This window comes from Phalacrocorax carbo, chromosome 9, assembly GCF_963921805.1.
Source record: "Phalacrocorax carbo chromosome 9, bPhaCar2.1, whole genome shotgun sequence".
NCBI classification, from domain to species: Eukaryota; Metazoa; Chordata; class Aves; order Suliformes; family Phalacrocoracidae; genus Phalacrocorax; species Phalacrocorax carbo.
Window position 1 is genome coordinate 10,253,546 of NC_087521.1, and position 25,889 is coordinate 10,279,434.

The following is a 25,889-nucleotide window of genomic DNA, read 5'->3' on the forward strand; positions in this document are numbered from 1 at the left end:
ACCAGCCAATGTGCCCAAACACAAAGCACCATACCGCATGGGTCTGCAGACAGATGGGAGATAATCAGACTCTGCAGAAAGAGGAAGTCTATTCAGAAGCCATTATGAAACATACAGAAAATATTTTCTTACCTGCAGCTCTTCGTTATCCAACAGCTCTCTACTTTTTCTTTGCAGAAAGACTGCTCTAGATTCTTCTCTTAATTTCTGAAGCAAGACTTCATCTTCAGCTGGCAGCTAGAAACATTGTGGTGTTTTAATTTTCCATACAGTGGTACCATTCAAAAACTACACATCTAGCAAGTACTCTTAGGTAGTATTGACTCACGCACTCTGATGGAGCTGTTACCTGCCAGAAAATAACAACCTATCTACCAGAATGCTATATGGTGCCTGCTTCTTCTACAGGGATATCACTTACATACTGTCTCAAACTAATTCAATACTGAAATATTTATTTAAAGCAGGACATCTTTAACAGGAGAGAGAGAGACCTGCCTCATACCTGATAACCCACCCAGTAAGCACTTCCTCACAGCTGCTAGATAGGAGGGCTCACACATACAAGACATTTAGGACTGTGTTTTTACTCTCTAAGTGTGGCTATCTACTAGACTTGTTTTGGCCAACAAAACAGATGGAAGAACACTTAGTATGAAAGTTCTGCCAATGTTTACAAGCAAAACTGTACAGCAATACCAGAACTTGAATGGTCACGTACGTATTCATCAACTGAAACATAGGCACTTAAGAACTTAATTGGCAGAAACTCATGATCCTAAGGAATATGGGACCGTGCGAGGTTAGACAGCAGCTGAGTGGTCAAGCTGACAAGTGCCAGCAATATCGAGATGTCAAACTTGTGCTCCCATATTCCCCCATCCCAGTCCAGTTCATCTCACACATACGTTGCCGGTCCAAGCATTTCTTGGATGATGGAAGCAACAGACCTATCTTTAGTCTGCAAGACCAATGACCCACCATTTTCATGAAGCAGCAACCCATCGTGTCTAAACAGAAACAGGAAGGTATGTATTTATAACACTGGCATGTCAAAATTTTGTTAAAGAAAGAAGTTTCTCTGAAAGAGAAAGAGGACTTCCTGTCTTCAATAAACAGTCAAGCCTACTTCCTGATTAGCAAACTATTTCATGGCTTTTAATGAGATGCTTAGTAATTATTTGAAACTGCTGAAATCCACAATTGTACAAAACAAGAAATTATGCTTAGCAATCCACGTAATTCAGATTTCAGTCTACTTAAGCTTCTGAAGCTGAAGTGTCCCTTTGAATAATCACATCTTTCTTTATAACACAGTATAGCCTCTTGCTGAAGTTCTTCAGGATACCTCACTCACCCGGTAGTAAAATCGTGGTATGTTTGTGTATGACGTATCACCACTTTTTCTTCCTCCTTTCCATTCCATGTAATATTTTGTGAATAATTCCATTTCTTCATCTTTTAGCTCTTGTTCGCTCTTTTTGGCTGATTAACACAGAAGAGAATTTTTGCATTGTACTCCAGAGTTTTAATGTAACAAGAAGCTCGAGAAAAGCTGAGGTTTACACAGCTATGCTGTTTAGTAACACAAATATTAGGTGGAAATAAATGGAGCACAGGCCTATTATGTAAATTATATAACAGATACATCAACTACGTCACATATCTATTCTATTTGAGTATCTAGGAAGCGCCTCTTTCAGTAGTTGCACACACCTGATTCTGCGCAGGGTGTGCAGCTGTAACAGCCACATGGTTATGACTGACAAAGCAGAAGCCCTCTTGTTTTACAGTGGTAGCATAAGAGCCTGCTCACTGCAAGCAGCAGCATGAAGTCACCTTTCGCTCTGTGACGCTAGGGACGCCGTTGTACGCCGCACACGCTCTCCGTGGGCTCGCTCATGAATGACGAGTGACGAGCCGCAGCCGTCACAGGCGTGACGTGTACCCTGAGCAGCCCTGGCCCGGCCCTGCTGCCGCGAACCCCCGAATCAGGGTGCCTGCCTCCCCGCGGGAGGAGCCCCAGCCCCGCCGGGCCCCCACAGCAGCAACACCGGGCACGCCCCGCCCCGCCCGGCCCCCGCCCCCACCCGCCCCGGGCACTCACGGTGGCAGCGGGCCGCCAACCGGCCCCGCAGAATCCGCTGCCACTCCATGTCCCGCCACCGGCCCCGCGCGCACGCGCGGTGCCCCACCCGACGCGCCCGACCCTCGGGACGTCCACGCCCGCAACCGATATGGCGGACCGATCCCCCCCCACCCCCCCCATCCTAACAGGGCGCGCGGGATCACGTGCAGACCAACCCCCTACGACGCGATTGGCTGCAAGTCCAGGCGTAGGCGCGGCAGCGCTTCCGGACTAGCGGGGGGGCGAGTGGCCTGGCCGCCGTACCGCCGCCTTCGCCCTCAGCGTCTCCCTGCCGCCTCGCAGCGCCGAGGTACCTATGGCCGCCGCGCGCCAAGCGAGGTAGGCCCGGCCCGGGTGGGGTAAGTGCGCGGCCCGCACCGGGACCGCGCTTCGTTACGCTTCGGCAGCGTGAAGGGGGGAGAAGGGAGGGGGAGAGGGGAGGGGGAGAGGGGAGGGGGAGAGGGGAGGGGGAGGGGGAGGTTTTCCCAGCAGGCAGCGCGCTGCTCGGCCGTGCCGCTGTGCATGCTGGGAGTTGTGGCGCCCGGGGGCCTCCCGGCTGCCGCCCAACCTCCCGGTATTTACCTCCATAACCACACAGTTACCTGGGGTTTCAGTGTAGTCACCGCCAGTGGTGTGGTACCGCCGCTTTGGCAGTGGCGTTACCAAGGATTTACGGTTGGGGGAACCGGTTAAATGGAAGTTTGTCACAGGTTGAAAGGTATAAGAGAGCCAGCGTGGGAACATCCTGTGCTGGGACTGCCTGAGGGATCAGGGTTGGGACTCCTGACCGGACGTTGTCGAGGTGCTTGGTGTTTGCTAGCGTGCAAATGTAAACGTGACAGGAGAGCACGGAGCAGGCTGTGATGTTGAGGTGTTTATTTTTTATTTTTAGGAAACTTTCTGACTCGACTTGGAGGAAGGCAGGAAGAAGAAAAACCTGCGCTTTTTGCCGAGTTGCATCAGAGTTGCCTGTCTGTGTACAAACTGCTCAGTACTCATCTTTACAGTAACCAACAAACAGAAACAATAAGCTGCAAACCTGAAAAGCACCTCTTTAGAAAGAAAGATATGTTCATTTTGGATGCATCTTCTCACAGTCTAAGAAATTGATTTTTGTGAAAAAAGATTTTATCATTCTGTGTTTTCATAAGAGGCAGAAAGGACTCATAGAACAAGCATTTTGAAACTCAAGCCTATACAGCTTGACAGCCCTTGGGTTTTTGTAATAAATGCCCCCATGCAAACTGCATTTTCCATCTTATAACTTCGTCAGATACAGTGAGTTAATAGTGAGATAATTTCTTCTCATGATGGCGCTCTTTTCTCAAACTAGTCAACAGGGTTTTCATGCTTTGCTATGGAAATGTCGTACACTCTGGCCTTTTTCAAGATACCAACAACTGTTTGCTGTCTCTTTCAACATCAACAATAGAGAAAAAGCTAGCTATTTCAGTTTTATGACATCTTCTAGCACTGCATTACCAGTGGATCCCAAAGGAACTGATGTCGTTCATACCAAGAAAAGGTCTGAAATTGATTATGAAGAAGAAGAAGGATGGGATGAAGATGCTAAAGGAATACCTGAAGAGAAACTCCACTTTCCTTCCTCTGTTGGAGCTCCGAAGAAACGGTTGATGAATCCAGTTCTTTCAAGGCATAGGTTTACCAACATACAGCCTCCAGAAAAACCTTTGCAGGCTGAGGAATGGAACAGGCTGAGGGAAAGCTTTTTGTCACCTAGAATATTTGAAGAAGTTATGTTTAACAGTATGGTCAGGTGCAACAGCCCCATTGATGTAGCTAAGTCCTTGCTGACTCACGTGGCAAAGAGTAATGGTGACATTGCATATAATTTGTTGGTCAAATATCTGGCATTGTGTGTCCAGCAGGGGCAGACTTCAGAAATTTGTGATGTGTATGATATAATGAAAACCAGATTTAAGATTTTAGAAAGTGGGGCTTACAGCCTTTTTATCAGAGGGCTGAGTAATTCAGATCAATGGAGAATGGCCTTGACACTTTTGGAAGAAGTAAAAAAAATTATGATTCCCTCACGGACGAACTATGAATCTTGTATCAAAGCAGCCAGCCGTCACCAAGAAATGAACCTCGCATTTGACCTTTACCATGAAATGTTGGCTAAGGATTTGGTCCCAACGTTGGATGTCCTGCAGGCGTTTTTTGACTTCAGCAGGGGTATGAAAGGTGCTGAGTTACAAAAAGAGCTGTTTGGTATCCTCTTATATTTGAGAGAGAATCAAATATACCCTCACAGAACATTTATGCGGAGTATAAAGCTATGGTTTGAAAGGTAAATAATGTTTCAATAGCAAGCTCCAGTTCATGAGGATGGGGTTCAGATTATTCCACAGATCAAGTCTAATAACATCCCTCAACATCTCATTTTGGTTGTTGCTTTTCCACAAGAGACACATTGTCCTGAAAAGATGCATTTTATTTTTGCTCCCAAATTAGTGTAAAATTCTTGCTGATTTCACCTTTTATCGAAAGATTTTACCTGTTAAGTGTTATTCCTTGGTACAGAAGGTAGGAAATTGTGATGGGTCTTGGCTGTCCGAAATATCTCACTTCATCTCTTTCTGGGATTGGTACATATGGAATATTGACTGGTATGAGGGTTTTTTGTGTAATCTGTAAGTGTGTAGAAGTACTAAGTTATTTGAAATTAGATAGTTTCTCTCTTTAAAGGAAAGAGGTAGCAAATTTAGCTTAGGTTAAGTGAAGATTAAATGTTGCCTTGGTATAGCTTAATCTTAATTATTCTATAATAAAGGAGAGGAATAATCCTAATAGGAGGCTCTGTTTTAACACAGTATTTAGGAGGCCCTGCAGTTTGTTTTCATTAGTGAAGGTCGGACTCCACAAATTACAACTAGTTATGCTGCAAATGCACAGGGTAGCTCACCTGAGCCGATTGCATATCTGTCATGCCGTTGTATGTGAGCCTATGACTTTTTTTAACTGTTGGCTTTGGTTTATGTAAGCTACACAGCCATTTTACAAGCTGGTCTTCCCAGATGGAAAACATGGCTGTGGGAATGCACTACGATTATTAGAATGGTTTATACTGCTGTCCCTTAGCTATTTTCTTTCCTGAGAGCAGCTAGGGAGCAGGCAGAGTAGCCTTCAGTCGGGATGAACTGGTTTAGTGGGTAAAAATCTGTTTGTGGGGTGCTGTTTTCCCAGTGAGTAGAGAAGGACTTACCTGTAGGTGTGTGCTGCATGTGCCCAAAACTCAACATAATAAAAGGTCCTTGGCAAGGAGACTGCAGGGGCAATGAACGTGTTGAAGAGCTGTATATTGTCTGTATATGGTGGAAAACCAGTGCTGCAAGCTGAAGCTAGACAAACTCCTGTTTTATCTTTAATATTGTGTTTGACTATTAGAACAATTCACGAAAGATTGCGGTAGACACGTGTTTTAAGATCAATGTTGGGTGTTTCCTTAAAGGAAGTAGTGTTTCAAACATGAAGAAGAAACAAAGTCCGTAAAAGAGGGGTGAAACTAGGTGATCCGTTACCCCATCTAGGTTTTTTTCGGTGAACCTGTACAAAATGCTCAGTTTTACCCGTCTCTTCCAATTGCTAGTGCTGAACTTGTATATGCTGGTGGTTGATAATAAATAAGCCGCTTATGTGGAGTTCCCAAAAAGAAGTAGAATCTGAAAACTTCTAGCACTGTTAGTCTTGCAAAAATGATGCAGATTGGGACGTAACTTTTGCTGACAAAGGAAATGGGTGGTACGGTAAGCAGGGAAGTGAACTCTGTGAGTGTAACTGAGTGGGTGTTAGTTTTAAACAAACAAAAAAAATTTTTCTGAAGAGCAGACCAGTGCCAACTTCTAATAGTAAATACAGCCACATCGAATACAGATATCTGAGTGTACAACAAGGAATCACAGCATTTTCTGTTGCCTGTTGCCCTTTTAAGAAGACTGAAGAACTGCTATGTGTCAGGCTGAGAAATGGGAAAGGAGAGCAGAAGCAGGGCAGTTATTCCAAAGCCCACAGCATGTGTGATCGCGCAGTCTATGATAGTAAACACAGTGGCAAAGAGAGAGGTGTCTGCAGTTGTGTGTTGGCATGGGTATTTCTATTCTGTAACCTATTCTCTTTTGGATCTTGTGGGCAAAAAGGAATACTTACACCAGCGTGATGGCAGCTGTGGTAGTGGTTGTGATGGAGTCAAAAAGTCTCAACGCAGCATTTTGGTACGAGCATAGCTTTCATAATCTCTCAGGATGACATCTGCATAGAAGTCTTGATTCCTGCTTTCTTATCTGGCTTCTGAGGTGCTTTATGGGTGTATAGGGCAGCAACTTAAAAACTGTCAGTGCAGCCTGATTATTTGTATGGTTCTTAATATTTGGGGACAGCATAAATGGGAAGTTGATTGTGTTAGTTCTCTGAATGTTGTTAAATGCTGATTCTTTATATAATATTTTCAGGCATTGCTAAATTGTATATGAATCTTTGTATTATTTCTTTGGGGGTAAATGACTGGTCTTCTATTTCTAAATGTTGACGAAACTAGCATTATTCTTCATCTGTAATTCAGGCACTGTTAAATAAGAATCTAATGTTTTTATTTATCTTTCCCTGTGTACATATTAGTATACCAGGAGGGAACTGGAGAGGACACCTGACCAACATTAAAGACAGGTAAATACCACATTTTATTTAAAAGTGAGACATTGTCTTTGATTATTCTGTCTTGAACTCTTCTTTTGAAAATATGAAAAATAGCTTTCCTTGTATAAGAAAATACTGTAATCCTTGAGAACATGAACCTTTGTTGTGTACATATGATTTCCCAAACTCTGGTTTCCAACTCTTGTGCATTAAACCAGACCCAACATGCACAGTTGGAAAGGAGTTGTACTATGCAGAGCCAAGACAGAAAAACACAGAGAAAAATTAAGAGCTACCATTTTACTGGGTGGCTTAGTTGGTTCCTGTTTAGTCATTAAAGACTTACTTTTTTGGTTGACTTTATAATGCCATCATTTAACAGGATATTTAACAGCAGCTTTGGTGTGTAAACGGATGTCGTCTTGAAAACTGATACTATTCACAGATCACAGTTAATTTGTACAGATGGAAGGGTTCTCCCTTCCCACCCAATTTTCAGCAAAGACAAAATTATTCTTATGTTAGGTTTTCACAGGGATAACTTGGATATGGGTTTCTGTTGCAGCATAGTTTTCTTAATGTCTGTAAATTCCTATTTTAAATGTTATTCTATTTGAAATGTCGTTCTGTGTTTTTATAGCAATTTAGCAACTATAAATGTATTAATTATAAGAATGTCTCCAATGGATTATGGGTTTTTTTTGGTGGTTTATAAAAATGCACTGTGTTGCATACTCTGAAGTAAAAGCACATGTACAGTCTGCTGCTTTTGAAGCCCCGGAAAGAACAACACAACTCACTGTCCTAAGAGTAAGGGTTGTTCACTGTACGGTAGATTATTATTATTATTATTATGTATCAGTGTATGTGTTACTATACCGTACTATGATAATTAATCAATTTCTAGGCAACCTTTCTCAGCCTTTAGAGTTTTAAAATTCTGAAGTTGATTGTCTTGGTTAACAGGTAGCTTGTTTTCTTACTGTCTGTAAACTCTCTTACAGACTTTGAGAGCTAAACTAATTTAGATCACCTCACATTTTATCACAGATTAAGAATCTGTGATCAAAGTGGTGACAAGGTGCTATATTATAGTTATTTTGTGATAACTATGAACATTTTTATTATGAAATAAACAATTTTGAGGTAGCCTACTTGGATAAGTATTTGAATAAAATTAAAATGGTTTCAAGAAAAGAAAAAGAATGTAAGAGTTTTGTTGTTTAAATTAAATGGCTGCTGACAGCAAACATCCTTCGGATTTCAGAAATGAAATAAAAAACCTGTTTGTTGGTTCTTTTGGGTTTTTTTGTGGAGTTTTTTTGTTGGTTCTAAGCATAAAGGACAAAGCCCTTAAGGTATCTCTGAAACTCATGTGACCCTGACTAGACTCATCTCTGCAGTTGGCATAACTGATGTCTTAAAACATGAATCTTGAGTTAAAAAATCCAGAGTAACTATTTTTTCCTAAACTGATTTTGACGGTTTAATAGGCTTATTCATATGTTATTCCAATTTTGTATAAATACTAGCAGTTATATCTAAGATGCTCAAATCCAGGATATTTTTTTCTTCCTCTAGCACTGAGCTTCTAATTTCTTTGAACTCTGATAGTCAGAAGCTTGAACCCCCTGCAAACAAACGCTGGCTATTTTTCTTTGAGAGTTACAAAAGCTTTGGATTTCCAAGGCTGGCTATAGAAAGCTGCAATTCAAGTTTTGAACCTGCATTCAGATTACTGTAGCATGTCTGACTTCACGCCTGATATGTTGGTGCCATGATACTCCAAATCTATCTCAAAAAAAATAGTTAAATGGTCAGTTAGCTGTAAGGACAGCTATATATCCTGCAGAGGTGAAAGCCTTTTGTGTGGGAATTTCTTGGCATGAAATCCTGAAATGATCAATGGGAAGTTAGAGAATTTGCAAGATAATTTTAAAGGTATGGTTGTGAAAAAGCAGCACTCAGACTAAGAGTCCAGTCTTACAAGATGCTGGTTGTTTCTTGTGCCTGTTTTGCCTCTGCTCCCTTTGGGAATCCACATTGAGAATTCACAAGAAGCAACTGGCTTCAGGAGATTTGGTTTTTGACAGGTGATTGGGTGAGTTGATTTGTTGGGATATGGGGAGTTGTTTTTTCCAAGTAATCTGAAAGTGGTAGTTGCAGAAGGATCCAAGTTAACTATGGGATAGGTCCTTAAAGTTTAGGCTTAATGATTCTGAAATAGTCTCATAACAATTCGTTAGGCCTTTCTCCTCTGTTGCCAAACTGTGAAGTTCCTTAATGCTATTAGAGGTATTTAATGGTAACTTTACAGGTATATGAATAGCCAGTCTCATTGCTTATATTAATGTGTAGGCTAAGGCTGCAGTGGCCACAGTGGGTTGAACAACTGGAGTGTATTGTGTGTATGTAGCAGTGAATGTCCATTGTTGGGATTCCATGCGTGACTTCTTTTGATTCAGTAAATGCACTGTCAGCATTGCAATTAATGCAGTCTTGGCTTCCAGTATGTGCATTAATGTATACTAGACATCAACTGTTGGGAGAATTTAACATTTCTGATTGCTGTGGTTTTAGAAAATTACAATGTCTTAGCTTTGGCATCTCTAGGATATCTCTGTGGAGGTAGCCAGGGGAGAGTAACTCCTTCCATTTTGACACTTAAAGCTCAAATCCTGTGATTCAGTTCTGAGATTGGTCTTGTGAAAATAAGATATTTGGATGGATTTAGAGAAGAATGGTTACTCCTTCGGTTCAAACTATGCCCAGTTGGGTGAATATAGGCTTCTGAACACAGTATGATAAAAAGGAAAAATGTGAAACATCAGCAACACACCCTGCATATGTGAGAAGCTTAAGTGGGAGCAAGCAGCATTGCTTGTCAGCCAGGACGAACCAAAGGCCGATTCAGACTAACTGTCATTTTATCACCTGCTGGAGGAGCTACTAGATTCTGCTTTTTCTTGGTACTGTGGCTGGAGTGTCTGGTGTGGCGATGAAGATTGCAGGCTGGATCTGATGTCTAATATCATTGGCAGAAGTATTTGAGAACAGACATGACTGACCGTGAATTTCCTTAGTGTACGTTAATGTCCTATCTGACCGTTTCTTTTTCCTTTTTCACGTAGTTACTAAAGAGTTAAGCTTGGAAAAATTTCTAGGTTTAACCCACAATCAGAGATGCAAGTCAAGAAGTGTACCCATGAAGTCTATGTATATTTGTAGTTCATTGTTTTGTCTTTAGAAAGTGTATTTGCAAAACTTTCAGATAAGTTTTTTAGGAAAAACAAAAGGTTCACAATTCAAGCACAGAGAGGCAGGTTGTTTTGTCTCATTCTCTCACTGTTACCCCACCTTACATGCTGGTTTTGTGGTGGGCCCAGAGGTTCATGGTAATAATGTATGACATACATTTTTCACATGGGTATGGAGTTGTGCATTGGGTTGATTATGTGTTTAGTTTATAGGGGCTAATGGAAGAGACAGCTAGGAAAGGAAAGAATGAACAACTGGGACATGGAAGTGATGATAATTCAAGTCTGATTTCCGTCAGATTATGTGTTAGGGCAGAAGTCGTGGCTGCGGGACATGAAACAACAGAAAAGGCTAGATACTAAAAAATAAGTTTGTTCTTTCTCTCAAGGTATAGTTCTGGGGATCATACAAAAATCTAGAGGTGGCCACAGAAGTTAGGCCTGTCTTGTTTTGTTTCCCAACCATAGCAGTTGACATTATTCTCTTGGTTGTGGTTTGTTTTGATGGCCTTTCCCAGTGCTGGGGAGTTTTTGCAGCACTAGAGTGGTTGGAAAAATCGTTGGGCCTCTTGGCTGGCATGGGTCTGTGTGTTCTCTGTAGTGTTGCCTCAGTCATGCTGTTCCGGAAAATTTTTTCTGGATCTGCTATGACGTGCCTAAAAGAGGAAGAGGAAACCTAAAGAGCTTGAGGTGTGTTTTTTCACGTCCCCCATTGTTCTGTTCTGTAATCTTTTATGATGGATTTTTAGTCTCTTTGGTCTTTTAGTATGAAAAACATGCATGAACAGATCAACGGAGAGTTCTTGTCCGTGTCAGAGACAAAACAACCTATGATTCAGGATTTGCAGAACCACAGTTTTCACCACAGCTGCTGACTCTACAATGGGGAAACTAGGAGTACTGAGAAGTGGACAATGTGAATGACAGAGGAAACTGTCCTGGTGCTGCAAACAATCATACAATTACTGACACAGCTGTGCATGATGGAGTGATGTTTCTGGCTCTCGGAAATGCACACTAAATGATGGCACTGGATGACTGTAGCTGCAGAGCTCTTTCATCTGCAGCAGTCCACATTCCTAGATTCATGTGATGATATTTAGCCTGTGCTACAGAGCAGGAACTAAAGTTTCTTAGCAATAAAGAAACAAGTAGTGATTAGTTGCCAGGAGATAGCAATGTAAAGCTGCTTTCTGTTTGGGTGCAGTCAGTCTGATATGAGAAAAACTCTGGTGGAATTGGGCATCATACAGACGCACAGTGCCAGTGTGACTTAGTATTGCTGAGGGCTTTCAAATCAAACAGTATTTCTGTTTTAGTCACATTCTGCTCTCAGTCTGTTCACTTTGACCGCCTTAGAGACATCTGAACAGTCTTAGCCTAGAAATAAGGAAGGGCCAATATCAAAAGACAAGTGGCACAAAGAAGGCAGATTTGCTCATTATTTGCTTTTCCAACTACATGGCAGATTTATGTTACTACTTTTTTTTTTTTTGGGTGGGGGTATTCCTACACCTGTGACAGGTTTGGTTATTCCAATCCTTGATAAACCAGGCACAGATTGATTTGCTTTTTTGTAGGAGCAGTCAGTGGCAAAATAGTGGAGCATTTCACTGGTACATTTTCTTATAACACTTTGGAATGGATTTATAGCTAGACCAAGGCTCTGTGGCCCATCTGCTAGCTTCAACTAGTATGCCTACAGCTACTTCATATGCTCTGGCCAGGCCAGTGCCACTGCATGACTTTCCCACATTGAGATCTGGGCTGTATGTGTCCATGGTGACTTTCCTGTGTAGTCAGGAAACTTCCAAATATTGCAGATGTGGAGGTTTGTGGTAGTGCTGGGAATTGAACCCTGACCTCTCAAGGCCTAAATAAATGCTGGCAAATATTTAAATACTTCTCCCCACCCCCCATGTTCTCGTGCAGAGTTTTAGTCCTAAATCCTCAACCATCTCTAGAGTTAAATCTTTGATCCTGATCACACTAAATCACATTTCTAGTGACTTTAGTAGGTTTTGGATGCATCCCAGAAAGAGTGCAATTAATTTTCTGATGATTGTACAGTGTTGGAGTTCTTGTAAAGAATTGTGCTCATACACTCAATAAGTTAGTAAAAATTTAAGGTATTTCTTATTTAAAAGCCTTTATCCTTTTATTTTCTTGTTTTACTATTATTACAGCGGACGGTGCCCAGTTTGCAATCATCAGCTGGAGGATAGTGACCTGACCGAAGAGGAGTATAATAATCTCAGAGAAAGAATAATAAGGGATGTGATACATGGAACTGACACTTTTAGAAAGACAAGCCCGCAGGTAGGTCTTGCATGCTGTTGGGTTCGTTGGCTAGGATGGTAATATACAATTAATGTTTGAGTACTTTGAAAACACCACAAATCTTTTTTTCTTTGCTTTAAACATTAATAGCCCATTAGATACTGTAGTATCCTATGTATTTTTTTCAGTTATGTTTACAAAATGGGTCTAAATCTTGACAACTTTCATATTGTCTTTGTTCTTATATTTTCAGTCAGCTGTTAATGGATACTGAAATAATTAAAATGTAATTTTTTTTTTTTACATCAAAAAATTTAAAAGGTATGGAAATCTTTTAATCCTTCAAAAGCTAAATTTTAAATATGGAATAAACCACAGTAACTATAACAAAATAAGACATCTAGTATTTTGAGCTTGCAAAGAAGTAGAAGTCCTAGTGTTTCTTAAGTTTAGTATCGTATCTGAATATTTGATTTTTCAGTTGGGCAGCTGTTTGCCAGAAACAATAAAGAACCAATTATAATTTTCTTCAGTTGGCTTTCGCAACCCACCAACCAAGCAACTACCCCTCAGTTTTAAAGATATGCTTTCATATTTGTAATTATAGCATACATCAGGAGCATGAAGCTTTTCAAAGGTCATTGTAAACGTATGAGAGGGCATAATTCCTGGACGCTATAATATATTGCAGTTCTATTCCTTACTCATTTGGTGTGGAGATTAGTGGTTCAGCAATACCGGTACCGATTGAAGCTGAGCTCCGCTAGATGGAGCCCGCGCTACATCGCAGGGCGGTTTTGCTTTACCTTTGTTAAGCGTTGATGTCATTTTGCTGCAGCTGGCACCTCAGTTCTGCACCAGTTCTGAAAATACGGGAGGGGACAGCAGGTTTAATTCTTCAGGCTTTCTGCAGACACAGACATTGTGCATGTGTAACAGTTACAGAAACTTGAAATGGTTAGCGTTGGGGTGCTTGTAGTAGATGCAGCCTACTGTTCAGACATCTGATTTCCACACAGATTTTCTCCTCAGTTCAGGACTTTTAGCTCATCTAGCTGTGAATTGTACAGGAGAGTAAAATTATCCTGAAAGTAGCAATAACTTTAAGTATTTAATGGGTACTGGTGTTCTATAATATTATTACTGGTATATAAAATTATAAGATAAACAAAAGGATGTATTGTACAACTAACTCTATCTGTTCTCTAAATGCCTTTGTGAAAATTATGGTTGAGGTTGGTTTATTAAAGGCAGCGACAGCAAGAAAGCTTGTAATTCCTTAACCAGTTAACTATGTAGTCTGTGAAGTTTCATTTCTGTTCCCTTTGGTGACTGCGGCTTGAAAACTCCAAATTTGTCAAGTACACAGGGCTAGATGAGCAGTACTAGTTGAAGGCAGGGAGATTTAGGAAGGGAGTTCTGGGTAACAGGACATTTGTGCCCAAGCTGAGCAGTAGTGGAAATTATGTTCCCCCTGTTTGAGAACCTGACTGATCAAATGAATGCAATCTAATGAAACAAAGACTCAATACACTATATTAAGTTTTGATGTCAGTAGATTTTGTTAGTCTGTGTGATAGCTGAAATTCCATCATATACCACTCTGGGGCCACCCACTTGCTAGTTCCAAGCTGACCTTGTTCCAGTTCCCTGTTGGTAGGTAGTCACCAGGAGGCTGAGTGGAGATGAACTTGGTGTGTTTACTGTTGGCCATACAGCTTAAAATTTGCTCCCTCAGTGAATTTTGAGCATGGATGTGGGGGCAGAGGCAAAACAGTGTCGTGATGCGTCAGAGGTTTCTAGAAATAAATTTGGGACTTTTTAGTTGCCTTTGTGCTGTGAAAGCAGACGTGGTGATGAAAATATGTTGCCCATTTTAGGTATGCCAGACTGTGTGACTTCTCCTGCAGCCAGGGTTTTCCAGAGGGGAAACTAGGTGAAGTGGCTGAAAATAGGATGCAAGCAAGTATATGAGAAGGGGGGGTTTCCATTTTCCAGTCAGTCACCTTTTTTGTAGTAGCCGCAATTCAAATAGGAAACATTTTGGCTTTCTATTCCTTCTTTAATCCTAATTAGTTTTCTTCAGAGCATCTGTGTTTCTTGCAATTAAATGATTATTCAGGGAAACAGTCTGAGTTGCTTTGAGCTCTAAACATTTTTTTCCAACAATGTTTCAAACTGAATATGTCATGCATTTGGAATATTTTTTTTTTCCTACTGAGGAATAATTTTGTCATATGTCTTACTTTTGCAACAGTATCATTGCTTTATTTGATTTTATTTCTCTCACTTAAGAATAAGTGCGATCAGAATAGAAAATTAGGAGCAAAGATTTGGTTTGTTGAGGATCCCCCAAAAGTAGTCGGTTGTGCTGTGATTTAAAAAAATAATCTTTTTTATAATTAGTTTTAGGAAAGAAAATCAAACAACTTGGGTTTGTATATCAGAATGGTAGTGAACACTATTTACAAATATGTTGAAATGATGGCTTGCATGAACTATAAAAATTATTATCTGTGATAAGGAAATACCACATTAAAAATAGACACCAATTCAGATTTCTACACACAACTACTGAATGGTCTATTACAATGTCATCTGATGATCTAATATAGCGAGCTGCAACCTTGCAGGCTGCTGTAGAAAGAAAACAATTGTAACAAGACTGTCACCTTTTGTACCAATATCTATATGATGTTTTCAGTTGGATGCCTGTTTACTCTGGCTGCATTTAATTGGGAGCTCTGCTTGGGCCCGAGATGTTATAATTGGTATACTGAGAGGCAGTATTCAGCTTCTGCTATGATGACTTTAGTGTTGCAGCTGCTCCCAGGTGTTTCTCTCAAATACAAAAATGCAGTAATCTCATTCCCTTCATGGCAATTTCATACCCCTGATAAGGCTGAAAGGACTGTTGTACAGGGGGAAGGAAGCACATGGGGGATGTGTATGTGCTGTCAAGGCAGGAATAGATGGGTTTTGGGGCATGTAAAGTCCCCATACTAGATCTGGGCTAAGTGTGTAAAGGGGTTTTACATATTCTTCTAGAATCTAGAGGGGGAAAAGGAAGTGACCCATTCATCTCTGTGTTGTTTTTGCAACTGAATGAGGTTGTGCTGTTTCCAAGGAGCCTTGAAAATAAAGCTCGCTCTCTTACTTTTAGATTGATGCTTTTTCTTTTCTATAATGCTTTGGTTCTCCTTCCACATATACATTTCCCCAACTCCATGATTTGCCCCAAAGCTATATGTGGTATATGTCAATCCTGTTCCTGAATGGAGTAGTTTATTACTTCCAAAACTCCTGTGTATTCCAGACTCAAAGAAAATTGTGTCTGACAGTCTACCATAACCCCATCTGGCAAAGCCTTAACTTCCAACTTCCAATGTGACCTTCTCATTCTTCTGCCTGCTTTGTTGACTCTAAACTTGTGGTCAAAGTCAGCTAAATTGCCTGTACTTGAGCTGTTTCCAAGATGAGCTACCCCTGCCCTGAGATGCCTGGGTGATTATGGCTGTCCATCTTGCACCTGGATGTCATGGCTTCTTTGCCTGAGCCCAGGGAGAAAGAGAAGGCTGGCTAATTCAGTTAGGCCTGCTGTGTCCCCTGAGAAGATCAGAGGCTGAAGAGGAAAAAACCCTTTCCCAGCGAAGAGTTGATACTGTGTGCACAGTGCTACGTGCTGCAGCCCAGGCAATGTGTGCCATTCACCTCCTCTACCTCTATTCCCGTATATGTTACCTCTTCCCTGCCACTGCCAGGGAGCAAAGAACTTTCTGACAGGAGGAAATATGGAAGGAAGAAGAAGGCTGGGTGGAATTTCTCCCATGGGTTCATGTGCCCCCTTCCCTCCCAGATATGTGCCACACTGCAGCAAAGGGTTCAGGTTCCCAGTTAAGTATCTGTCTTCTGCAGTAGGAGTGCAAGAACTTGGCATGTTGGTGAATGCTGCAAAGCCCCTTGCACTGGGATAGGGGCAGGTTTGGGCAAGAACAGTTCCTGTGGTTTCTTCTTGGGTGGGAATGACTGAAAGTCCACTTGTCAGTTTGGGGTGGGGTGTCACTTTGCTAGGGTTCAGTTTAAAATGAGGGCAGTTGGATTCAGAGCTAGAACTTCTGCAAGTTCTGTGCTGGCAGGATGAAAATCCTCCTGATGCCATCATGGGCTGAAAGCTTTCTGTTAGTTCTGGAGAGGAATGTAAGGGTGGTGAGCTGTAGTGAGGGTTAGGAATAGGGCTAAGACAAGGCTTCAAGATGGTAGAGATTTCTGAGCTTGCTTCTTCCCTTTCCCACAACGCCTCCTCTCCTCTCCTGAGGCCTAGAGTAGGATGAATGCTGAGGTTGGCTTAGATAAGCAAGTTACGACTTAATTTTTGGATGGGTATGAGCTACTGGCTTGTAGGTAGGCTGGGGTTCAGGATGGCAAGGATGGAAGAACCCATTATTGCTGAATCTAGAAAGTCCTGAAAGTGTGGTGTTTGGGGATTAGTGTTTTGGACAGCAGGTGCCAGAGAACTTCAGTTCTTTTTGGAGTCTTACAGGTTCATTAGGATTGAGTGAGAGCTAATGCCGGTGGAGATGAAGGGCTTATTGGTAGCCTTTTGGGTGCGTGTTGGTGTTGGGCTATGACTATGACTAAGACTAGGGTAAGAGTTGATATTTGAGAGTTAAAATACTTTAAGCACTTGCTTAATATGGCTGAGATTAGGCCAGAGCATTAAATTAGAGGTGGCATCGGTAAGGACAAACATGTTATCTAGTCTGCAACAACACTGATCAAAAAACTTGCTTATAGCTATTGTTTGATTATAGGATGGCCAGTGCTGAACAGTTTAATTCTACAGGTCTTGCAGAATAGCAGATCAATGACTAAGTCAGTTGTTGCCTTGTGGCTAATTTTTAGTTATGGGAAGGATAGCTTGTAGATAAGGATAGGGTTAGTATTGCAATTAGAATTAAATACACTGTTATCAAGCTTGAAGACTCCTGGATCATGAGGATGTGCAGTCATAGGTCTAGGGACACCTGCAAAGATGAGACAACATTTGCAGATAGGGTTGAACAGCTGCTTTTTTTGTTTGTTTTCAGATCTCTGCTAAATATTGGCAACTGGACTCTGTCAGGGTAAGGTTAGTATTTAGTGGGGCAGAATCCTGCGTTGCCTTAAGAACCAGGTTTGCTGCTGGATCTTGTAACATCCACAAGGATAGAGAGCTTGTCTGAGTGGGGCTCAGGATTAGCTGTGAGTCTGTTTCAGTTGCAGTGGTTTGGCTATAACTAGAGTTAGATTGGGGGTTAGAGAGAATACTAGCCTTAGAGCTTGGTACGCTACTCAGTCTTGTAGGTCTAGTAGGCACAGAATAAAGACAAGTAATGGTTTATGGCAATTGTTGAGACAATTGCAGTAGTAGAGTGCTCAGTCGGAGCGCACTGCAGTCTTTATCCTGTCTCCATTTAATTCAGGGTGGATTGTTACACTCCTTTTGTGATATGATCTGCTAGAAAGGAGGGAACTTTCTGGGAGGAAGGAAAAGGAGGGGAAGAGGGGAGACCAAATGGGAAATTGGTGGTGAGAGACAAAGGCAGCTGGGATTTTTCTAAGGTTTCTTCTTTCTAAGGAAGCAAACAGAAGCACAGAGAGTCTTTTGGCAGGAGGATAAAAGACTTAGCTGCTTCTTTAGCAGCATGAAATAGATCTGGATGAAGACATAAATTCAGCGCATATTTCTTTCTGTCAATTACCTCAGTGTTAGAGAATCTTTCTTAGGCGTGGGTCAGATCATCTGGGGTGGTCCACAGTCCTCATTTTCTCGATTCGTCTAGCAAGAAATGAGTTGGGATTTTGTCCAGATCACTTGGTCTCCTTTGCCATCAAATGGTTATGCAGCAAAATTAGACCACCCTGCAACACAAGAATACTCTTTTCTTCCAATCCACTGTCTGAACCTGTTTGGTTGTCCTCCACAGTCTTTTTAAACTGCCACTTTGTCACCTCTGTATTTGGAAATTCTCCTAACATGATAGATTCTTCATATTGCAGTTAGTGCAATTCAGTAAGAAAAATCTGGTTATCTGGTTCTAATTTTTGTTTTTTGAACGCCAGTTGCTTGTTTAAAATACAGTTGCTAACCTTACCTTGTTTCCACTGTACGTTATCTGAAGATCTTGCTAAGGAATATACAAATGTGGTTTGCTAATGCAGTGATTTTTCTCAGTTCTGTATCCTCCTTACATTAGCTAGAAAGTATAAGAAGAAATAGAGAGAAATAGAAGAAACTGAATAATTTCACCAGGATTTAAGAATGGCATACCTTGATAAAGTATTTCTTTTTCCTGTTCGTTAGCTGCTCAGAGGCAGACAGGACCATAAACATGAAGTCAGAACAGTAACTTCTAACTAAAGAATTAAAATAATCCGAATTATTTGAGTAGCTGATTTTTCAGGAGATTATTTTATCAGGAACTTCTTGGACACACAGTCCTTTACTTGCAGCTCACGCATTCCATTAAGTAGGGTCTTGAGACATGGTTATGTAATGCAGACTGCATACACTACCATTCTTTTTTTAAGTGTTCACTGTCTCTGAATATTGCTAAGTTCTGTGCTAATACTTCTAAAGTAAAATTAGTGTAAGCACATGTTGATTTAAGATACTTTGAAATGTTACCTCTTGGAACTTAAGCATTATCGAATGGTCCTTTACTATTTGGTCCTTTGGTGCGTTACCAAAGGTCCTTCTAAGTTGAGGAGCTGGTCTCCACCTGTGGTCAAAGACAGATTGTTCTGATGCTGCAGAGGCCTATGTGGAATGGTCTAGTATAGGGCTTCATTGTAATTTATGATAATTAGAATAGTTTAACAAGCTGTAATAATTTCATGTTATCTATCCAGTGCCTTATCTCTTCGGATTTAATTAGGTTTGTTTTAGAACATCAGAAATCTGAGCAGATGTTTTCATTACACTATGATGATCATTTAAGTTGATACAGTTCCTCCAGAAATCTGTTAAATATGAGTGTACTTTCTTCCTACATTATGCATAATTTCATTTTTCTGATGCTAAATTTAATTTGGTTTTGTATTCATCATTGGTTTGGCTTCTTCTGTGCTATTCCCTTTCCTAAATACCTGTAAAGTATTTCATATATATTGGAATTAGTACAGAACTTTGAAAGATGCTGCTAATTTTTATCATTACCCTTTGTTTTTTCTTTTCTGCCTTTTTTTTAATGCTATAACTAGTTCAGTGTTTTAGTAATTTGTTATGAAGTCTTGTGTCAGGTTTTTTTGAAAATCGAATTCATGCCATCTGGTTCTATTTTACATACTTCTTCTTTGACAGAAGGAAAGAAGTGTTAGAGCTACTCTTTTGCAAAAGATGCGCATGTTAAATTCTACCAGATCATATTATTCTAGAGGATTTGCACAATTTCTAGTGATCGGTTCAACTATATTACAGGTGTACAGATGCTGGGTGCATAGGTTTATAATTCTCTGGATTGTTTCTAGATATACTAAAATAGGAGTAGAACATGTGGAGCCATTCTGTCCCCCAGAACAGTTGCTGGTTTTTTTGAGATTGCAAATCTTAGTGTAAGCATTTGGTTGCAGTGTGACTTTAAACCTTACCACCCTGCCAGCTGCTCATTCCTGCCCCCTTTGGCCCCTGCAATTGTGCCAGGAAAAAAGGGAGCACAGCCCCGTGGTAAGCAGGGCATAAACCTAGATGACAAAATCATGTTTTGTTTTCTTGTGGGTGTTTTTTCACTAGATTGGTTCCTTGTTAAGATATGCTTCAAAACATCTGTACCAGCATAGCAGAGAAAGCAGCATGGAGGTATATCTGGCTGGCTGATATTCATGTAGCATTTTTTCACATGGATGTATGGACCGTCTGTAGTTAAGTGCTAGTCTGCCTCGCTTACTTCGGACGTTGTCTTTTTTATAAAGTTCATGATGCATTGCTTTTATATTATTGCACTGTCTTCCTATAATGCCCGTTACATTGTATTTAAGCATTCAAGTCAATCTTTTCCTGGTTTAACATTTCATTAGGTGGTTTGCCCTAAGATGCAATGGTTCCAAAATAGTGTTTTTCATTTTGAAAGCACTGTGAATTCAAAATATTTCTGCCTTTGCAAGGTTTTTTGTTTGTTTGTTTTGAAAGAAAGCTTGGTATGGTCCATTTCTATACTCTTGTATTTATGATGGCAGCCTTGCAAAGATGAGGCATTTTTCCACTGAGGACAACAGCACAAACAGCTTGTTCATCCCTCCATATTAAGTATGCTCAGGAAGGATGTTTCAGAAGTGTGCTGCCTGGATTGTTGAGGTCCAAGTTTTGCATTGGCTTTGTAAGTGACCCTCTGCTGTCTGATGTGGGCAGGCAAGAACAAGTCCTGCAATGACACTGACTGCTGTTGATGGAGGAGTATGAATAGGCAGCGCGAAGCACACCTCAGCCAGGTGTGCCTGCAAGTACTTTTCTGTTTGTGACAGTATCTCTGAAGGCTACAGCCACAGGAGTTTGTGACTCCTGGATTATTTGTTCACTCGGCATATAACAGAGGGCAAACAAATTGTTGCAATCCAGAGTACATAGTGATAACATAGACAATACTGAGAAAAGCCTTCCTGCTTATAAGGGTTCGAAGGGGATTTCCAAGCTTGGAAACTGTGGGGGAAGTATTCAAACCCTTCAGGCATGTAACAAACAGATTTAAGAGTACTTCAACAAGGCACCTTAAAAAAATTGGCTGGATTTCAGTTTGACAGCTGAATTTTTTCTCACACTCTCATTCCCATGTTTTTCCTCTGATACCAAGAAACATTGCTGAAAACAAAGCAACCCCCATCACTTTTTGAAACTGTTAAAAGTGAATGTTTTCACTTCTCTAAAAGCTGCTCTTACAGTGCTAAAAACCACCCTATTGGATAATAAGGGTAGAGTTGTAATACTTAAGTGCAGTATAACATTCTGCTAATTAAAATTGTTCTTTCTTTGCACTTGAATATATCACCGTTTAATACGGAGGGGGAAGCCCTGCTTTTTCTCTTGTACAAAACTTAAACTATTGTGAATGCTTCTGGAAACAATATATGTTGAATACTGTAGTTTTGCACTTTTTAGTTTGACTTTAGTGTGTCTCCACCATTTCTGATGAGTGAGCATAAACTTTATTGTTTAGAAGAAGTGACAAGCAGCCCTTTCTGCAGTGATTTTAATAGGTTTTGGTGTGTTTTTTTTTCTTTTTCCTTTTTTTCAAATTCCATGTGTTGGCATGAACATAACAGCCTTTCCTGTATTTAAAAATCCTGTATGGATTTGATCATGCGTCTCCTTTGTATGTTATATTACTTTGTTTTTTGGCATTTAGATCAGTAAATATTTTGGACTGTTGAAGAATTTGAGCAATTTTTATTTTAGTTGCCAACATATTTCCCATTTAGACTTGAGGAGAAAAATGCTCAAGTGATCTAACCTTTCTGTGATCTGAAGCTTGTCATACTCTTAGATCTGTTACATACTTTTAAATTATTTCATAATACTCATTTAATTACAAACCCTCTGTGCTCTGACCTAAACAGGGGGACTGGTGAAGGCTAAAGACTGTTATATTGGCTCAGTTCAGCCACTTCAGTCTTTCCTCTTGCGCCAACAAACGTGTGTGTATAGGTAGAGGAGTGGGCGAGGCTAGGAATTAATGGCTATGGGGAAGGAGAAGGTAGAAACCCCTCTCTCTGTGGCAGCACCAGTACATATCAGTATAAAATGATGGTGAAATAGCGCATAAGCCTATGGAATGGGCTAAGCTGGTATGGAATACCAAAAAAAAATGCAAGAGTTTTGTGCTTTTGATGAGATATGAATGGACTTCAGCCACCCACACCCTAGTGGTTAAACAAAAAATTATTTTAAATGTCTTTAATTCTTCACATCAAGATACATTTCGTCATGGGTTTGTTATGGCTGGCTCTTCCAAATCGATTTAGTCAGTGTGATGTTCATTTGCAAAGGTAAGTTTTCTTAGTAGAAGGCGCAGTGAATCATTTCTGACAGTTGTATCTTTGGCATTCCCCCATGTTCCCAGCTAGGCAATGAATGAAATCAGGTGGGTTTTTTTTAAATTCCCTTTTCTTTTGTATGTGGTGTGAAACAGGGTATCACTGGAGCCTGCCTTGAGCACCCTGCTGCATTGCACATATACCTGTTGCAGGGAGGTGTGTTCACACGGTGCATGGGCTGCTGGGGGAAGTCTTGAAGTGAGGGAACAGCCTTGCTGTATTGAAACACTTTCCTGTGGCTCCCAAGTGTTAGGAGAGTCATGTCAATAAGCAATGCTGAATGTGGTTTTAAAATTTTGTGCCTTCAGTTGCCAACTGTGTTGAAGCGAGTTTGTGTAGCGTTTCCAAGGCTAGGAGAATGGACTTTTTCTCAGAAACTTTGTGAGATTAACCCAGTAGGAAGGTAGAAATCAGCGTAAGGTTTGCTGTGTTTGTTTCGGTGCTCTTACTGAGAGAGAGAGATGTTTCACTGCTTGTTGAAGGGGTTCGTCAGAAGTGCCCCTTGTCATGTTCAGCAGGAAGTTTCCATGTAAACGTTCCTGTGGCATACGCAGGGCTTTATATAGATCATGCACTGCATCCTCCATTTGGAAAGGGAAGCCTATGTGAGTAGCTCACTTCTTTTTGCCTAAACTAACCTTCACATTATCGTTGTACTGCACTGATGATTATTGTGTCTGGCTTCTCTTGATCAGCTGTATCCTAGCTGCAGCTGTGCTCTACTTCATTTACTGCTTATAAAGAAAATCTTCAATTTCTTCGTACAGTTGGCTAGTGAGGGGAATATCTTCAGAGAATTGTGGGTGAATCATCTCTTTATTACTGAGGCTGCAGCTAGGATTTGCATAAAATCCAGATAAATCCTGATCTTTGAAAGATCACCATCCTTTGAATTTTATACTTTCTCTCTTACAGTGTAAGTCTGTGTACATTTGAGTAACCTTTTGTTCTGCATCTGGATGACGTAGCCTGCTGCTTATTCCCGGGCTTCGCCCTTTTCCTTCCACGTGTCCGAAGAGGATGGGAAATATGGCGGCTCAAAAACTATCTCTCAGGGGAGCAGATCTGGCTCTTCTTTGTGGTTCTTTATGTAGTTTTTTTTTCTGGAAAAGGAAAGGATTGCTGTTTTGTGTTGCTGGGGAAATAGGGGTAGTAAGGAGAAAATTAACAGATCTGTGGGGATTTTCAGTGTGTCTAAGGCTTTTTACTGGAGTCTTCTGTATTTGGTGACAGAAATTAAACTTGGCCATTTGTCTTCTGCATTTATTCTGCTATTAACTCCTATCTCTCTGTGTGGATAAGTCTCCTGTGGCACCAAACCTTCTCTCCCTACTGTATTGCACAGTTTACTGGTAGTGAGGCAAAACAATTGAGCAGATTTGGGAGTCTGGCAGGGGCATGCTGTCAGGCATCTGTTGAGAACGGAGTAGGAGATGTGGCCAGGAGGAGATGGCTGGAAAATGTGGGGTGGCCAAGGGAATGACACTGAAAAGGCTGCAGCTTCTCCCCAGCTCCAAAAGTAAACCCCAGAGAGCCAGGAGCTGGCTTCTGAAAGGTGCTGAACTTACCTGGTGCCTCTCAGCAGAACCCTCCTGGCAGCTCCTGCTCCATCTGCTGTGCTGGGAGAGGAGCGGGAGCCAAGCAGAGTGGGCAGAGGGGAGCGCTGACCCACTGAACTCCTCTGCTGCTCTCCAACTCATGCTGTGGCGTTCCTTTAACTTTGCTCTGCCTGTCAGGGAAAACCCATCCCTCCAGGAACCACTCTAGAACTATTGTCACTTCAGTTAAAATACAAATTTACAAATTCTCAACGAAGTGTTTGGTTTCTGTTGAACCAAGCCCTTGAAGACAAGATTACATGTACATTATACTTTATAAAAATATCTACTTGACTGTAACCATGTTACTTCAAATAATGCTGGCATTAGGAAAATTACACTCTATGGGATTGTTTACCATGCATTTTCACCTGCTTCCACTTTCTTTTGTCTTTTCCATTGCGCTCATCTTTGTCTCAGAACTCTCCTATTTTACCTTCATTTGGTCTGTGTGTGTCTTCCTTCTTCTTGTCTTTCCCACATTTCAGATGGCCATCCAGTATTAGAGTGATGACTCATCTGATTTTGAACCATGGGGAAGTCCACAGGATGGCATAAGCCCAGAAGGAATCCTTGTTGTCTGGTTTTGCATTTGTTTCTCTTCCGGCTCCCTGCCACTGCCTCTGCCTAGTGACTTCCTTTCTAAGTCTTGGTGTCCCTTTCAGACGGCAATGAAAGTATTTATTCATCTATATAAAATACATTAAGACTGGGACTGGGGGCACAGGGGGAAACACTTCACAAGTGCCAACAATTTCTTTTTCTTTGAGATGATAATTTTCTTGCTCAGCTTTTTATACTTTCTCAGTAATAACATTTATTTAAGCCATGGAGAAATGAAAGATCACAAAAAAGGCAGTTGATTCTGGTGGTGCTAGACTGAGCCCTGTGTTGTCTGTGTTCTCGTCAGTGTGCTTTTGACCAGTACCCCTCTGTTCACTTGGAAATTCTACCTGAAATTTTAACATCTGAGTGAGACATCCTTATCTCATTTGCTTGGTTTTTACTCTTAATACAAGGAACCCTTTTCCTAAAATAATTTGTCATAAGCATTCTGACTAAATCTGCAGTTTGTGATCATTTGTTGCTGCCTGACAGCAATGTATTTTCTGAACAAATACATTTTTTCTTTCGTTCCTTTCTCCAAGGAAGAATTGTATGTGCTGTATAGGTTTTTGTTTGGGTGCTGATGGGACATTTTGGCTTAGGTATTGCTATATGGCTACATGGGAGAAGGCAAGATTAGAAAAGTACTTCTTGAATTGTGAGCAGAAGGCATGAAATTTGCAATTGTTTGGAGTTCCTATGAAAGTTCATTTATAGCCTTGGACTGTGAAACCTCTATTACTTGATAAATAAGTCTTGCCTGTTACTAGAAAGGTAATTTCTAAAACAAGGTCACTGCCCACCAGGATGAATTAGGGTTCCTGTGCCTATTAAAAACAGTCAGAAGCAGGAAGTAGAAATCTAATGCAAGTGTCTGCTAAAAACACTAAATCTTTCCTCAAAAATCAAGGGGGGAATTTCTGAAGATTTTATTATTCCTTTGTATTTTGTCCTCCTCCTGTGGAGTCTCAAGCCTAAAGCAATTGTGGTTTTCCTTCTCTTGGAAAAACTGGCTGAATGCTGTTGGTTTGCTCAATCAGTGTATTTCTGACCTAGTAAGAAATTTCATTGTTTTAGTAGCTTTAAAGCTGTAGGTATTTCTCACAAATGGAGTGCTGTGTTTCTAAGTGAATGTTGATTTAAATAAAGGTCTGTTATGCAAAGACTGGCATACAGAGATTCCAGAATTCTTACAGAGAAACTAAATATAATGCTTATTTTACATTTGGAAATGTTGAGAGTTAGTGATAGTGTCACAATCTATGTGAACTTGCTTTGTCTTGCAGCTGTTGTGTAACAATG

General features: G+C 40.8%; 2 protein-coding genes across 5 annotated transcripts in view; one reads left to right on the forward strand and one right to left on the reverse strand.

Annotated features, from left to right (window-relative positions):
- PPP2R3C (protein phosphatase 2 regulatory subunit B''gamma) overlaps nt 1-2,416 on the reverse strand; it is a 19,231-nt gene extending 16,815 nt beyond the window's left edge. The window contains exons 1-3 of one of the 4 annotated variants that reach the window (XM_064460259.1): nt 2,305-2,416; nt 1,358-1,485; nt 133-237 (exon numbers count right to left, since the gene is read on the reverse strand). In XM_064460259.1, the coding sequence (XP_064316329.1) occupies nt 133-237; nt 1,358-1,450 (198 nt within the window). In that variant the 5' untranslated portion in view covers nt 1,451-1,485; nt 2,305-2,416. Of the gene's footprint in view, nt 1-132; nt 238-1,357; nt 1,486-1,716; nt 1,735-1,839; nt 1,997-2,107; nt 2,264-2,304 lie in introns of those variants that run through there. The other 3 variants (XM_064460257.1, XM_064460258.1, XM_064460260.1) reach the window with 3 other exon arrangements.
- Nucleotides 2,348-12,414, forward strand: LOC135314995 (mitochondrial ribonuclease P catalytic subunit-like). Its single transcript, XM_064460261.1, has 4 exons — nt 2,348-2,467; nt 3,021-4,439; nt 6,764-6,811; nt 12,225-12,414. Exons 2-4 carry the CDS (start codon nt 3,436-3,438, stop codon nt 12,397-12,399), a joined length of 1,227 nt encoding a protein of 408 aa, XP_064316331.1. The 5' UTR covers nt 2,348-2,467; nt 3,021-3,435; the 3' UTR covers nt 12,400-12,414.
- The last annotated feature ends 13,475 nt before the right edge of the window (nt 12,415-25,889 follow it).